This window comes from Epargyreus clarus, unplaced genomic scaffold (genome assembly GCF_041222505.1).
Source record: "Epargyreus clarus isolate Ecla_fem2 unplaced genomic scaffold, WU_Ecla_fem_2.2 ptg000027l, whole genome shotgun sequence".
NCBI lineage: Eukaryota > Metazoa > Arthropoda > Insecta > Lepidoptera > Hesperiidae > Epargyreus > Epargyreus clarus.
The window spans coordinates 1319624-1336554 of record NW_027332234.1 but is presented as its reverse complement, the minus strand read 5'-3'; the positions used below and the strand labels follow the sequence as shown (position 1 = coordinate 1336554).

The following is a 16931-nucleotide window of genomic DNA, read 5'->3' as shown; positions in this document are numbered from 1 at the left end:
CCGTCCGAGACGCTGCTCGCCTGGACCGACCCCGCCTACCCCGCGTTCGTGGAGGTGAGCTAGTGCAACATGACCGCGTGGCACCAGTGCCGGGCCACACGCTGGAGCGGCTGGCGCCCAACTCGCAGTACGTGGTGTGGGTGCGCGCGCACGCCGCCGCCGGCGACTCGCTGCCGTCCGAGACGCTGCTCGCCTGGACCGACCCCGCCTACCCCGCGTTCGTGGAGGTGAGCTAGTGCAACATGACCGCGTGGCACCAGTGCCGGGCCACACGCTGGAGCGGCTGGCGCCCAACTCGCAGTACGTGGTGTGGGTGCGCGCGCACGCCGCCGCCGGCGACTCGCTGCCGTCCGAGACGCTGCTCGCCTGGACCGACCCCGCCTACCCCGCGTTCGTGGAGGTGAGCTAGTGCAACATGACCGCGTGGCACCAGTGCCGGGCCACACGCTGGAGCGGCTGGCGCCCAACTCGCAGTACGTGGTGTGGGTGCGCGCGCACGCCGCCGCCGGCGACTCGCTGCCGTCCGAGACGCTGCTCGCCTGGACCGACCCCGCCTACCCCGCGTTCGTGGAGGTGAGCTAGTGCAACATGACCGCGTGGCACCAGTGCCGGGCCACACGCTGGAGCGGCTGGCGCCCAACTCGCAGTACGTGGTGTGGGTGCGCGCGCACGCCGCCGCCGGCGACTCGCTGCCGTCCGAGACGCTGCTCGCCTGGACCGACCCCGCCTACCCCGCGTTCGTGGAGGTGAGCTAGTGCAACATGACCGCGTGGCACCAGTGCCGGGCCACACGCTGGAGCGGCTGGCGCCCAACTCGCAGTACGTGGTGTGGGTGCGCGCGCACGCCGCCGCCGGCGACTCGCTGCCGTCCGAGACGCTGCTCGCCTGGACCGACCCCGCCTACCCCGCGTTCGTGGAGGTGAGCTAGTGCAACATGACCGCGTGGCACCAGTGCCGGGCCACACGCTGGAGCGGCTGGCGCCCAACTCGCAGTACGTGGTGTGGGTGCGCGCGCACGCCGCCGCCGGCGACTCGCTGCCGTCCGAGACGCTGCTCGCCTGGACCGACCCCGCCTACCCCGCGTTCGTGGAGGTGAGCTAGTGCAACATGACCGCGTGGCACCAGTGCCGGGCCACACGCTGGAGCGGCTGGCGCCCAACTCGCAGTACGTGGTGTGGGTGCGCGCGCACGCCGCCGCCGGCGACTCGCTGCCGTCCGAGACGCTGCTCGCCTGGACCGACCCCGCCTACCCCGCGTTCGTGGAGGTGAGCTAGTGCAACATGACCGCGTGGCACCAGTGCCGGGCCACACGCTGGAGCGGCTGGCGCCCAACTCGCAGTACGTGGTGTGGGTGCGCGCGCACGCCGCCGCCGGCGACTCGCTGCCGTCCGAGACGCTGCTCGCCTGGACCGACCCCGCCTACCCCGCGTTCGTGGAGGTGAGCTAGTGCAACATGACCGCGTGGCACCAGTGCCGGGCCACACGCTGGAGCGGCTGGCGCCCAACTCGCAGTACGTGGTGTGGGTGCGCGCGCACGCCGCCGCCGGCGACTCGCTGCCGTCCGAGACGCTGCTCGCCTGGACCGACCCCGCCTACCCCGCGTTCGTGGAGGTGAGCTAGTGCAACATGACCGCGTGGCACCAGTGCCGGGCCACACGCTGGAGCGGCTGGCGCCCAACTCGCAGTACGTGGTGTGGGTGCGCGCGCACGCCGCCGCCGGCGACTCGCTGCCGTCCGAGACGCTGCTCGCCTGGACCGACCCCGCCTACCCCGCGTTCGTGGAGGTGAGCTAGTGCAACATGACCGCGTGGCACCAGTGCCGGGCCACACGCTGGAGCGGCTGGCGCCCAACTCGCAGTACGTGGTGTGGGTGCGCGCGCACGCCGCCGCCGGCGACTCGCTGCCGTCCGAGACGCTGCTCGCCTGGACCGACCCCGCCTACCCCGCGTTCGTGGAGGTGAGCTAGTGCAACATGACCGCGTGGCACCAGTGCCGGGCCACACGCTGGAGCGGCTGGCGCCCAACTCGCAGTACGTGGTGTGGGTGCGCGCGCACGCCGCCGCCGGCGACTCGCTGCCGTCCGAGACGCTGCTCGCCTGGACCGACCCCGCCTACCCCGCGTTCGTGGAGGTGAGCTAGTGCAACATGACCGCGTGGCACCAGTGCCGGGCCACACGCTGGAGCGGCTGGCGCCCAACTCGCAGTACGTGGTGTGGGTGCGCGCGCACGCCGCCGCCGGCGACTCGCTGCCGTCCGAGACGCTGCTCGCCTGGACCGACCCCGCCTACCCCGCGTTCGTGGAGGTGAGCTAGTGCAACATGACCGCGTGGCACCAGTGCCGGGCCACACGCTGGAGCGGCTGGCGCCCAACTCGCAGTACGTGGTGTGGGTGCGCGCGCACGCCGCCGCCGGCGACTCGCTGCCGTCCGAGACGCTGCTCGCCTGGACCGACCCCGCCTACCCCGCGTTCGTGGAGGTGAGCTAGTGCAACATGACCGCGTGGCGACAGTGCCGGGCCACACGCTGGAGTACGTGGTATGGACCGACCCCGGCTACTCCGCGTTTGTAGGGGTGAGCTGAGACGTTTTGACGAAAATGAACCATTAGCTCAACTCCCTTACTCCAAAATAAGGCTAAAATAAAAAAAAAAATACAGAAATACTTTAAATATTGTAGGGACCATAAAAATAATTTTGTTATAGTTCTACAATACATATTTTTAAAAATATTCCAAAAAAACTATCCATTTGCAACTCCCCATCTTCCTCCAAATCTATTGAGGTTAGAGTTGAAAAATAATTCCTTACTTAAATATTATGCGAATAAACTTATATTTTTAGTTGGTAATGCTATTTTATCATACATTGCGTATGACATTTACAGTGTTAATTTTGCACGTAATTCTCTCCGCGCTGACAGGCTATCTGAGGGAAAATAGTTACCATTGCCTATAGACAATTGCAACAGTCCTCTGCAACTTCCTAAAGTCAGAGAGATCGCTGACTTTGGAAGAGAACTCTTTTTGCACCGTTTTTGAAGAACCCGGTTTCATCAATGATTCATCAGAAGTGTGCGAGTGTCAAACCTACTAATAGGATTGCTTGATTTTCTCTCAGCAGAATTTCGTTTAGTGAAAATCCATCAATAGAATAAAGTGTAATCAGTTTTTCACAAGAAATGTCTTATTTCAAAAAGTGAGAGAAAAATATTTTTTATACAAAAAAATCAGAAGTATGTTTATTTACAAAAGAAAAATGTTTTAATTAAAAGAAATTAAAACCCATCTATTTACGTCTATACATTTTAGCTCGCCGAAATATAAAGTTTCCAAATAAAGAATCTGGAAATACTCTCGAAAATAGTTACATCAAAAGCTACAAAAGTTATTCCACTTTTTCCCTTCACGAGATGTAATCTGCAAAAAGTACCAATTCCTCCACGAACCGGCAGTATTTTTCTAAAACAGGTCTTTGGGTAGAAAACTTACTGTTCGCGTCTATTTAACAATAAACTCCGCAGAACATTGGATATAAAAATGTAAATTTCCCTTTTGAAGCACAATGTTGAGGAGAACAAAAGACGTGAATGAAAAATGGGTACATTAGACGATGAATCTTAAAATAAAAGAAGGTCAAATTACAGAGAAATATTGAACTTTTGCCTTTGTTTGTTGTTATAATCTTAGATGTTAGCTTTTTTTAGCTGTTACACAAGATGTATGAATAAAATTGTGATTGCGTAGTACAGTTAGTTACTGTTTTATTCAAGCCCAAAAAATATATCTGCAAAGTATCAAAATTCCGTACGTCGATTTATTCTTACGAAACCTCTGGTTGTTGAAGATTTCTACGAAACTTTCTCATCTAGATTACATTTTATTACTATACCTAATATTGTAATAATAATTTAAGGAATTTCTCTCATTACGTTATCTAAGTCTTCATTTTCATACTGATCTAAACAATCTACATACTTCGTAGATATCTCATGGGCAGACAAAATAGACTAGGTAACGTGGTTTTAAAGATTTGTTTCTTCAACAGCCTCCAACTGTAAATCCAGTGAACCTGGTCATGGAAGGATCCAGTATGACCATCCTCTGCATCGCCATGGGAACACCAACACCTACCATCTCGCTATACATTTCTGGTAAGTTGCAATTAAATTATGAATGGTTAGAACTAAAAATAAAACTATACACAAAATTAGGGATAGAAAGGCGACTAAACTCTTGTTGACTGAATTTGCAACGTCATTACTTACTTTTGCCCTGTGTTGTAATTTGTAGTTTGGTACCGAAAAAAAATTAAGGTCTCTTAAATGAAGGAGAGGCAATTAAATGAAGACTTTGATTTTAGTTCTTAATAATAGCATTTCTGTAATCGACTTACGATGTCATTACGTTGTTCGATTCCAAGTTACTTGTAATTGTCGAAATGTCTGCAATATTTTCTATATGTTCTATTTTTTAGATCTTGTTCAAGGTATTCAAAATCTTCAAGCTACTCCTGGAAGATATAAGATTTAGGCACATTTTTAAGAGATATCCTTGCCCAAAACGTATTCAAAGACTTTTTCAAACAGCTAACACTGGAATATATAACATTTTTGCACATATGTTTGTCCAGGTCGCCTCGTCCGCCAGGAGGTGACGCGGCACATGGTGACGGTGATCCACAACGTGACGCGCGACATGGACCAGATCTCCTGCTACGCGGACAACGGCTACGGCACGCCCATGCAGGCCTCCAGGAAGATCAATATCTCACGTGAGTTTTGTTATTAAGAGTTACTGATATTAGAATATCAGTAACTCGTAGATCGTGGATTACCACAGAAACTATAAATGATCGCTTGCATTAAGTAATGGAAAAGTGACAAAATGTTCATGAATATTTATCAATCATATTATAAGAGAAGACCCGTAACAAATAGACGGTTGGTAATGAATTAAGGATGAAACCTTCGTCATTCTTCAAAATATGTAACATTGTAAAATTACCTACACAGTCATACTAGCTTAGCTTTCCGAGTCAGCATCTGTTATTAATGATTATAATGAGTGTGATTCAAATAATACTCCTGTCCTATTTGGAAGTCATTAACATATATGCAATTACGATGACAGTTTTGTCAGGTACTTTACCTTACTTCTCGCACATTCCTTAACTAACGGTTAATTTCTTCCTAAAAACATTTTCTTTATTTGTTCCTATAGACGTCCCAGCTATCCAGGCATCAGGCATCACAATGGCAGCCGCTGGAGACTCAGTGATCTTGGAATGCAGAGTGGAAGCGCTGCCTAAACCCACCATTGCGTTCTGGAGGGACCCCAACGGAAGGACCGCGGTTATCGACGGCCCCAACTACAGCATCCAGTTGATAGCTGATCCAGAGGTAAGTGAATATATGAAGTAGATTTCAAAGTCATACGAGAATGTACACAGAATGTATTTGTCATTTTACACGGAATTTTCAAAACTTAGATTTTTATATATAGCAGATTGATTGATTGATATTTATTTAGCAGATTTTCAAAGTAATTTACACAATGTTACGTACATAGTACAAATTTCACAACAAAATTGACGACTTTATTTATACCATTTTGTTCTTGAAGGTCGCCTTCAAGATCTAGTACATGCCTAATTCCCTCGGAATGGAATCCCTATTCCAGCTAGAAAAAATATGTCTAAGACATTAGTCACGAACGAAACGCAATTCTCATAACGTCATTTACACTCTTACGTCGTAACTCACATAAAAAAAGTTTTATAAAGCTTGACCGACTCACGCCAATTCCACTTCAATAAGTCGAAAGACTCACTACTTTTCATTAACCTATATTCCACTTATGGTCCAGGAGCAAACCAAATACACGATGCGACTGGTGATAAAGAAGATATCGGAAGCGGACGAGGGCGACTACTACTGCCACGCGGAGAACGCCTTCGGGAAGACCGTGAGACCCGTCTCCGTCAGGCTCCGACCCACGACACCACATCATAATGTTACTGAGTGCTGTACTAAGGTAATTGAAATTGATTTATTTAATACCCTGGCAGAGCCTAGTGGTATAAATTAGAATATCCACATTTGCGATCAAAAGTTGAAAGCACAGCTAATATTTTGATTGTAAGTTCTTAGTTCAATTGAGATTCAAAAAGTGCTCTGTAAAGAAGGTTCTTTACAGAGCACTTTTCAGATCACAGATCATTTTTTTATTCAATACAGGTGTATTGAATAAAAAAATGATTTGATTTGATTTGATTGAATAGTAAATAGAAAGATATAAATTATCTCAAGATTTGACGGTGAAAGAAAAAAATGACAGAAAAACTGTAGTCTGTACAAAAATTCAAACAAACTCTTAAAACTATGAAATCTGCACTTAGCAAACTTCTTGAATTCAACTATTCCTTCCTATACCAAGAAATGACCAATGCCCTGCAGTAGCGCAATAATAAATTGATTACGAAAATGTAAAATTATAACACAGCAAATTTAATTTTTTTCGACGATAATTATAAGAACCTTAACCCTGACCAAATTAATCTAACTAAAGGTAACAAATAAATTTAAATCATAAGAATTGTCAACAGGCCCTAAGGCGTTTCAAACTGTTAAATCTTTAAAATGTATCGATTACGAAACATCCAAAAATATAATTTATTCTATTCCAGTAAATATGAACTAAAAATACAATAGGTACATCACATTCATACAATCATCCCCATCAATCAAACTCTATCATACCCTGAAACCTTGTCATTGTCAGTTTATATCTATATTGTAGATAAAATAAACTTAGCGATAACTTCAGTTTGGAAGTTCTCTCAAGGTTTCAACGTCGACTGATACAACAATGGATCGCTCCGAGCCGTTCATAATAACATCTATATCTTGATTACACTTTAAGTTCGTACTGAGCAAGTATACTCCGTTTTAGTTAATTCTATGATATACAGGGTGAATTTTTCATACGGGCCTTCAGGGCCAAATGCGAAACTATAAGAATTAGCGGAAAATGCTGAAAGGAGTTACGAGGCCGATTTTGATAAAAACTAAAACTGCATCATTACTTTTTTAAAATAACTTTTTCCCTAGCTGGGAATCGAACGAGTTCATTTTGAAAACAAATACACCCTCTATATTATTCCACTATTTGATAGTGTTGCTTATAAGGATCAAAATCTGGGAAGTAATGATAAATGACAAACTAAAGGATTCGTTTCGGATTTGGCCCTGAAGGCCTATTTGAAAATTTCACCCTGTATAACGAAATCTTACGTATGTTGCCGATATTACGTTGATTTTTTCTTCATTTGAATATTCTTTTGTACTGATACACTCACTTGTTACTTCAAACAGCCTATTAAAATAAAGGATTTAAGTGATTTGACTCGCAAACTTTATATCGGTGATAACTACGCCAATTATTAAGTATATTAAGAATTAATTTATTGCGGCATCATCAACATCAACCATTCAACAAATTATTGTCATTACTGTCGAGCTGTCCAAAATGAGAATAATTTGGCGATAGTCCACCGCTAACGAATTGTGGATTATAGTGGATTGCTAGACTTTTGAGAACTTTTTTTTTTAAACCTGTTAGACATATAGATATTTCCCATCACTGTAAAAGCATTTTCACCATCTCTAAAGTTATGATGGCACTAAATTAAATACACTTTTACATATTGACAGTACGAAATAAACATTCAATTACGCTAAAACAATACGCAAAAACATTATAACAAAATATTTGCCACTTTTATTGAAAAAATGATCACAAACTTTTGGTTTTAATCAAATTCTGGCAAAAGTCCTAAAACCTTATCACTGTGAGCTTTCGTCTATATTTAGACAAAACAAACCTATGAATAACTTGTTTGGTTAGAACTTCTAACTCGAGGTCTATTTCAACGCCGACTGATATAACAATGGGTCGCTCCAAGCTGTTCACAATAACATTTCAGCGTCTTGATTACATCTGAAGTTTGTATAGAAATCTGAAATAGTTTTAGGCCTAGATCGTGGTACAATTTTATCTCGAAACATGTTTCCGATTGTATTGTGTCAATTTTGTTATCACCACCTTGATATTTCCAAATTCAAGTGTGATAATTATCGCACTTGATTTATCGACGAAAAATGTCTTGAGCAAATCTATACGCCTAACTTATTAAATTCTCAAAGGTGCGTAAAGCATTGATATACTACTATTATTAGTAGTATGGCGTACTATGGCGTAAAGTCTGCAAAATCACACTTAACCAGCGTACTGACTGACAGGCTTCTAATACAAAGTAGGTACTTCAACCCGAGACTGGAGCATAATGGGTTGTCGTTGAAATAATATTGGACAAAAGCTTTCATCCCCAACTTAGTTACTTCAGGAGTAAAACTTCAAAGATATTTTCTAGTGCTTATCTATTTCATAAGAAATTTCTAGGCAATATATCATGCTTCTTTATCCACCGGTTTATGATGTACCATCAATCAGTCAAAATGATTTCAGAATCTTGTAGTATTATTCTTATTTATTGTTCTATTTTATGTGTATGAACGTATGGGTGGTATTCCACTCTTCAAATGTATTTGTCCAATTTCAATGTCCAATGTACATTTGATCAAATTTCTTTGACAGATGCCCATTCCACTCATCTAATATCCTTGTCCAAGATTTCTTTATAATTTGTGTAGTTACGAAAATAGAAGAACGTGGAGCGACTGTTTTGGCCTGGAAACGAGTTCTTCTAACTGGAAAAATCTGTGATCAAATATCGGTGTTGCTAGTAAATTGGATGAAATTATCCCATTCCTTTGATCAAATGTACCTACATTAGACAAAGATATTTGACGAGTGGAATACCACCCTACATCACTCCTAACGCGACCGAATAGACACTTGAATACCTGAAACACTAAAGACCTTACACTTTCTAGATGAACGTATCCTCGTCATGCATCGACGCATGCAGCCTCAACCTCGACATGGACAACATCATGGACCGGCCGGAGTGTATGCACGACTTCGACAAGCTCATGAAGTGCGCTGCGGATGGATCAGGTATTGGGAGACGTCAGTCCCTTATACACTTTAGCTTTTGTAGGATCGCAAGCACCGTAGACTAAGGGAATTTAGGAAGCTTTTATATTTGGATGAAATTTGAGTAATAGTTAGCATTATATGTCATGTGTCTGTCCAATATAGCCGTGTACTGTAATGTCTTTAGCAATAGCCATTTATCTCAAAAGTTAAATTCGCAAGCTAATCACAATTTAAATTATTTCCTAATGGCTTAAGTGTTCGATTTTTATTCAGATGTGCCCAGTGTTCTGTTTTCTAGTATTTATAATCACATGTCTGTTTTACCATGTTTTCTCCAGGTCATCTGCCTCTTTTCCTATAATTTCGTAAATATTGTTCAAAGCTTTAAGCTTTGGTTTGGTTTGGCTTTAAGCTTTGGTTCAAAACATTCGTTTCCTTCATCCAGACCATCGTAGTTGCTGCGCATCCTGGGGAGTTCCCAGGAACTGTCTGGAATTATGTCGAGGTGGAGCCGTCTCCAGAAGCTGTGCCCTTCAGCACGCCAGAAGAGCCTTGGCGTGCTTCAGGGATTCAGGCGCTAGATTGCCTGGACCTCCTCGGGGACTGAAGGCTCATGTTGCACCTACACCCAACTCTGTATTGTTGAGGTAAGTATGGTCAATAAAACAAAATCACTCTTGATACAATCCAAATACTGTTCTTTAACGAAATACCAATTATTTGATGAAATATTTTATAGTTTGCTGAAAAGCATGATCTCATATTTCTACAAGGAAATCACATTAAATATTATTTATGGAATTACTAACTCAGAGAAAAAGGGTCTAAAAGACTTTAAATGTTTTTTAAACCTACATTTTTTACACAAGGGATTAGAACACGTTTTCTCACATCCAAAATTCAAATTCAAGATTCAGCAAATTCACATTCCTGTCGTTGAATTTCAAAAATGATTCCTAAACATTTGCTCATATCCAGCTGGGAGCCACCACTGAAGAACCCTCAGACGGTGTACCTGTACCGCGTGTTCTGGCGCGCGTACGGCGCCAAGGTGCCGGAGAAGCTCGACACCAGCGAGACCAGCGTCGTGCTCACCGGCCTGCGCGATGACGTCAGATACGAGTGCGTCGTCAAGGCCGCTAACGATGTCGGTGAGTGCTCAACAAACAATAGGATTCTATCGGTCGAATACTTCGTCAAAAATACTAGGAACAACTAAGAGGTTTAGTTCACGTCTTAAATTATATCATTGCGAATTTTATTACGTACTACATATATTATTTTGCAATTTCTCCAGCTTGTATTTTAAATCATTTTTGTCGGATTGTTTATGTATTTATATATTTATTGTTATAAATTTTAAAAGTGTCTTTGGAATCCTGAGTTACCATCAATTCTTTGCTTCTTTGTACTCTAAAGCATTCTTTTTTTAATTTTCTGTCTTTATTTTCACACTCTTGCGAGTAACCTTAATTTTCTGCAGATTCTTAGATTTATTCATCTACCTTATTTTAATTATAACATGACAGACGTCACCCTAATGTTCGCCTACTTTGATACATAGAGAATCTTCATAATAATCAACTTCATCCTTTCCATCAGGTACATCGTCCCTCAGCCAGCCCATAATGTTCACGACCGCGGGGCAGGAGTCCACCGCGGCTGCTGCACCAGTCTCCAGCAGCGGAACTGCCTCTGCTGTGGGCGTGGCTGTTGCTTGCATACTAGTTGCAGCTATCCTGCTAGCAGCTGGCCTGTATTACAGGCATAGGAAGGTACGTTCAATGTTTATTAGCTTTTATTATATGTCATTTTAGTAATCAATATGAAAGATCAATATTGCATATTTCTAGGGTTGTCTAGAGGGTTTGTCTTTTGATATAGGTATTTAAAATGCAAGTGTATCATGAATAATGTCTAATTATTTTGTTTTTCTTTCGCAGAATCTTAGGCTTAAGGCACAAGGAGGAGTAGCATTTGAGAATCCCAGCTACCTCAGGGAACCAAATCCTGATACTGTTATTAATGTAAGAAATATTTATTTAGTTTTTATACTGTCGGTATTATTATCAATTTTCAGAATTAATTTTATATTATAAATTTTCATGTGCTTTTTCGTGGTTCTAATAGCAAAAATAGTTAGTCCTGTCTTGTTCACCGTTACAAGCTATAACAAACGTGAAAAGTTGGTAATTACGTAGTGGTTAACTTCTTAGATTTGACCACGCATTGGTAATTTTCAGCATATCTTTATTCATTGTCATATCTTTATTTATTACAACCGAACCAAAGAGTATGCAGGTGACTTCACGATAAAGAGTAATGCTGCAATGCAATTTTAATTGTATGCTTATTTTTGTTTCATGTTTTTTTTTCTTTTTCTATTTATTTGTGTTGCGATTGTCCGAATAAACAATCTTTCTTTCAATGAATGTTATCTCCCTATTCTACTACATCACGATCTATAATCCCAGGGCACGGTCCCGAACGGCGCGGCGAACGGCGCGCCGCTCGCGAACGGTATCTCGAGCAGCGCGGCGTGGCGCCACGAGACGCTGAACACCGCCGCCGCGCCGCACCGGGAGGTCGACCCCACGCTCTACGAGGAGCTCAAGTTAGGTAAGGGATGGTTTTGAACTAACTTTGAGTGAAAATAATTCTTTATAGGAATAGCTATAGCTATAGATGTAAGTTTTGAGTAGGTAAATAAATAAAAAAAACAGTTTTTTTTTTTAATTTTGGATCTCAAAAAGGATTTTTTGGTGTGATTTGGAGGCTAGTCTAAGCGGTGAATATCAAAATACATTATTGAATAGTAACATCTTTTAAAAACACGCAATGTATACCCGAATGTTCTATTAAATTAATGAATATCAATGTTTTACATTTTGTAAGTTTGTCTATAATTAATACCGGAGTATTAAATTAAGACACTTAAATAGCTCCAACAGCTATACTCAAATCTTTCAATGCTCGAGTATGTCTTTTAACAATGTAAGTTCGTGAATATGCACAGTGTGTCATATAGAAACCGAAATAAATTATCATAGGTATCATGTAACAATTAAAAAAAAATCAAATAATATCGTAGCATCTCTGCCAGGGCACGATGGAGCGGGCTTCAAGCGGCTGAAGCCATAGCCCGCGGCGGCGCGCCGCTCGCCGCTGCGCTCGCCGCGCCGCGCCGCGCGCGTGGCGCCCGCGCACTGAGCCCGCGCCCGCCCCGCACCGCCCCGCACCGCACCCCCCGCGTGACGTCATCACATGCAACGTTGCACGTTGCGGGATGTCGCGGACTGCACGCCGCACGCCGAGCGCCGCGTGACGTCACGGACAGCGCCGCGCAGCACACGTTGCGTGACGCCACGGGCGGTCGCGAGCGCGACGCGTCTTGTGACGTCACGGACCATCACAAGCGTAACGTACCGTGTGACGTCACGAAACATGAAGTGCACGCTGCGTCGCGTGACGTCACGGACTACGGCGAGCATCTTGCATCACGTAACGACACTAACGCGTCGCGTGACGTCAACTGTGCCGCGCGTCCCACATCGTGTGACGTCATAAACTATGTGCAAGTTAGTTCGGAATATTTGTTCCAAGTGACTACAGTAGTGTATTAATCTTCTAAGTGTAACTGGCTACGAAACTTCTACAAGTTCAACTTCAGTGCATCGTCGGCAACGTGTATAAGATAAAATAAAATAAAACATTTTTGGGAAAAATTTAGACATTCTAGGTTTCCACACGTCGACGAAAATATATATTTCTAAATATGTCTAGTGATTTCTAGAAATGTTAGCGTATGTCTAGAAGTTTCTAATGTGTTTGTATTTCTGGTTATTTCTAGAAATGTTTACCATTTTCTAGTTATATGTACGTATGTATAAGAAGTAATTTCTAAAGATGTTTATGTATGCTAGCAATTTCTAAAGTTGTTACATGTATATATTACGATAATTAGGTCTGTATAGTATGTATAATTATCTAAAATTCCTTAGTACGACATGTCATAGCACTTATGTTAAATAATTTGTTTCAATAAAATTATAATTCAATATAGCGGTATGTAACATACACAAGAGCCGCCACTCTGAAATTCATTCTTTAATGAATCATTTTTTACATAATATATTTAATTATTATACATAGCGTTATTAACAACAGACGCTAGGCTTAGCTATGAACACATTAGCATACGAAGATAGATATTAATTAAAAAAAATGTCTATTTCAATATTATTCTCTGTTAAATAATAATACATAATAATTTGATCGCATTATGCAGTGCTGCAAACATAAATTAATATAATTTTATATTTATTCATTCTTTGTTTCTTTCAATAAATATTCTGAATTAACTTGGTTACAATTAACATCATTTCATCACAATTTATTTGTATCCACCAAATATTAATATTTAGAGTTAAGAGACATAAATGAACGAAATGTTTCGGGACAAAAGAGCAATAATTAATATGTACATTATACAGTAGAGTTTAGAAATAAATTAACATACGGAGACCAGGCCGCGGCTCGAGCGGAGTGTAGATAAATATTATAAATTAATAAATAAAATACAATATATTTTCATTACCATACTTGATGTGATTTAAACCAAAAAAATATATAAATATAATAGTTGACACTTATGTAAATACTGAACGCATTGTTTATACAGTAATATACAATTTTATTTCCATTTCTAATAAATACTAGAAATATGTAGGTTCAAGTCGTGAATTTTAATTAAATTAGAATGTTCTTTAAAGAAAAATGTGCCTTGGAACGTTTTATGAATAGATTACGTATAGTTAGTTACCTTCTGGCCTGTAAAATTGACTAGTGTAAATACATTCCATAGAATTAAGTGAGTTTTGCACGCTCAGTGAAGAAAGTCGGGCCTATTTAATATTACCCGAGCGAGTCTTGCAGGAAATCAAAACATTTCATTCAAAAGTTTTGTCTTAAAAGAGCCCAACTTACTCGGTGAAAACTGGTACAAGTAGGTACTAGCGGTCGCTCTATTTTGAAATACTATAGCAATACGTATGTATAAAAGTATGAAAAGCTAGTTATAAATTTAATTAAGTGATTTAATAAGTTACCGTATTAATAGTAAACTTTTAGACATCGACATCATAATTATAAAATGTAGTAAGTATAAAAAATGTATTTTCTTCACTGAGTGTAAATCTCATACATTTTGTAGAAATTGGCAGAGGATTTTTCATTGAACAGTATTGTATAATAAAAATGTATTTCACCTACAATTTTGTCATATAAAATATTCATAACTTATTTAGTTTATTAAGGCAGCTGGATAATTTATATAATTTGTAACAATTGTCATATAAAATGAATAAACGTGACTTAAACATAAAACTGATTACGTCATGTTGTTTTTTATGTTTTAATTTTCGTAACTTAAATCCTATTTCTGTGCGTGTACCTTATCTGTGTCTGTATAAAAATATAAATACTAATTTATGACAATTATAACTATTTTTGAAGTGTCAAAAATGTCTCTTCTAAAGGGATAATTTACATAAATTCGTCTATGTAAATTTCGTATAGCAATTGTTACAATTTCATTTTATTATTGGTAAATATAAAACGTTAAAATATAAAAGGTTAAAATCACTATCTATTCATCATACATTTTTGATCTCATTGAATATTATTTCTTCTTTCCATCGGTAATTATTTCAAAAAATTTAGTTACCAATAAAATTGTATTTTTCATAAATCGCGCTAAAAAATTTTTTTTCATATAATTATTATTTGTCATATTTATGGGTCGATAAAAATTTATTATATTTTTTATGAATGCTTCCTTTTTGCATTATACATTTCATTATTTATTCTTCTTAAATAAAATTGAAACGTGAAATGTATAGCGCAATAAAATGTTTTAATTTCGTTATTTTTGTTTGAAAATAATGATGTTTAATTTTTTTTATGAATATTCTTGGAAATTTATTTTATATTGTTTTAGAGGCAAGTTTACATTATCGCAAAAATACATTTTTTTTAAAAACCATATGCCAATGTATTGATTTGTCAATGAAATGATCATGCATAAGCATAATATGATACAAGTGGCGCCCCTAATAGCATTAAATAACAACTAAATACGAATATTTTATTTAAGGAATACATTGCGAATTTTCTATTAGTACTATCCATTATATTTTCAACATTCCTTACAATGGATACCTGCATAATGTAAACTTCGCCGATCATACGTAGTGTGATAGGTTGTATTTGCTCACACAAACGTGATGAATAGCATTCTTTCTTCATCCTATAGCCTTTTAATGAAATATTTAGAACAACAAGAATGTGATTAGATTTGTAAATAATATAAATAAAAAGACCAATGATAAATTGTTTTTTCTTTTCATTCCAATAACCTAAAATGCAATAGATTGCATTGACGCGCTTTTAGAATAGGAACCAATTGCTAAGAGAAGTACTTAAAAGCGGAGGTGGTAGTCGTAGATAGAGTAGTCGTAAAACCCCATTTGCACATACCTCAGATGGATGGACCTGTGGATCCTGTGACGCAGGTTAATTAAGAAATCCCTTCACTCAAAATTATGACTAAGTATAATGTCTACAACAAGCCCTGAAAATCTTAGCAAGATCAGGATCTTACGTATGATACTGAATGAAAACGCAATTTCAATTATTAGTTGGATATGTTATTCAAATCCGAAATAAATAAATTACAAACTCTTTCAGAACTATACATTTGCCCTAGAGTATGTAGTCAGTACGTACGTCGTACATACATATACATATAATACGCCCCACAAATGCTAGCTACGTACCCGAAAACAAGACAACAAGTACAGTTTCATTAATAAAATTGATGTGGCAAGCTACATTTCATTTTTCTTTTGTTTTACTTAAAATATTTTATAAGGAGGGCCGCTCATTGAAGTGACTTTTCTTTGGCAATTATAATAAGACCAATGCTGGTACTGAAATAGACAATACAACGTAGGACACGAATATTAAATAAAATTAGAGTCTGAGATGCAAACATAAACGGTGTTTAAATCGTAAAGTTCACAATGGACCGCCAACACAGTTATATTTTACTTTAAATGATCGTTCAATGTTAAACTTTTGAACAACAGCGGATGCCTTAAAGCTAAATACAAAGTTAACAATCGTGCTCATTTTGTAATGCCAACACAAAGTAAACGTAATTAAACATTTTCCTTTGGCGAGTAATGTTGGGGTCTTTGATGTTCGGCTGCGGTTTGGCAAGGTTTTAATTCGAACGACATTGCGATTTTATTATTAATATAATTATAGGCTACAAGTAACACCGCATTTACGTCCCACAGGACACGGAAAAATATTCCTTTAATCTAAAATTTAACAAACAGACTGTTGACCCTGAACGTAACTAAAAGGATGGCCTGAAAACAGAATCTAAAGATGCTACAATTATTTTAAGAGGTACACTGACCTATGCCTAGAAACAATATTATGTTAGCAGACTCAATTCCATCTCAATTGATAAGTTTTTATTAAACAGTTATTATGTAAAAAAATAAGTAACAAATACTTATGTTAAGTGGTCACTCCCGTCTCCGTACCAATGACAATAAAGAACTTACTGATGGTGATACAACTCTCTATAATATAACAGAGATGGCACCAAAACAATATATACCTATATGACCAGACATAAATTACAAGTTTTAAAAATAGTAAGCCATTTCTAATCAACTGCATCAGTACTTTAGCATCAAACAGCAGTTTTGTTTTCTTCTCACCGTCACAAAATATTAATCACTGTACCCACTGTACCATTGTTCCCCTCACCTAATTTAAAACGCCTCGTATAGTACCT

At 40.3% G+C, this 16931-nt stretch overlaps 1 protein-coding gene across 1 annotated transcript in view; it reads left to right on the top strand.

Annotated features, from left to right (window-relative positions):
- LOC140753681 (Ig-like and fibronectin type-III domain-containing protein 2) overlaps positions 1 to 15448 on the top strand; it is a 181067-nt gene extending 165619 nt beyond the window's left edge. Inside the window, exons 20-30 of the mRNA XM_073088411.1 lie at positions 4044 to 4149; positions 4629 to 4769; positions 5219 to 5397; positions 5864 to 6031; positions 8953 to 9076; positions 9504 to 9705; positions 10037 to 10209; positions 10661 to 10833; positions 11002 to 11085; positions 11533 to 11677; positions 12162 to 15448. Coding sequence (XP_072944512.1) covers positions 4044 to 4149; positions 4629 to 4769; positions 5219 to 5397; positions 5864 to 6031; positions 8953 to 9076; positions 9504 to 9705; positions 10037 to 10209; positions 10661 to 10833; positions 11002 to 11085; positions 11533 to 11677; positions 12162 to 12199 — 1533 coding nt within the window. The 3' untranslated portion in view covers positions 12200 to 15448. The remainder of the gene's footprint in view (positions 1 to 4043; positions 4150 to 4628; positions 4770 to 5218; positions 5398 to 5863; positions 6032 to 8952; positions 9077 to 9503; positions 9706 to 10036; positions 10210 to 10660; positions 10834 to 11001; positions 11086 to 11532; positions 11678 to 12161) is intronic.
- The last annotated feature ends 1483 nt before the right edge of the window (positions 15449 to 16931 follow it).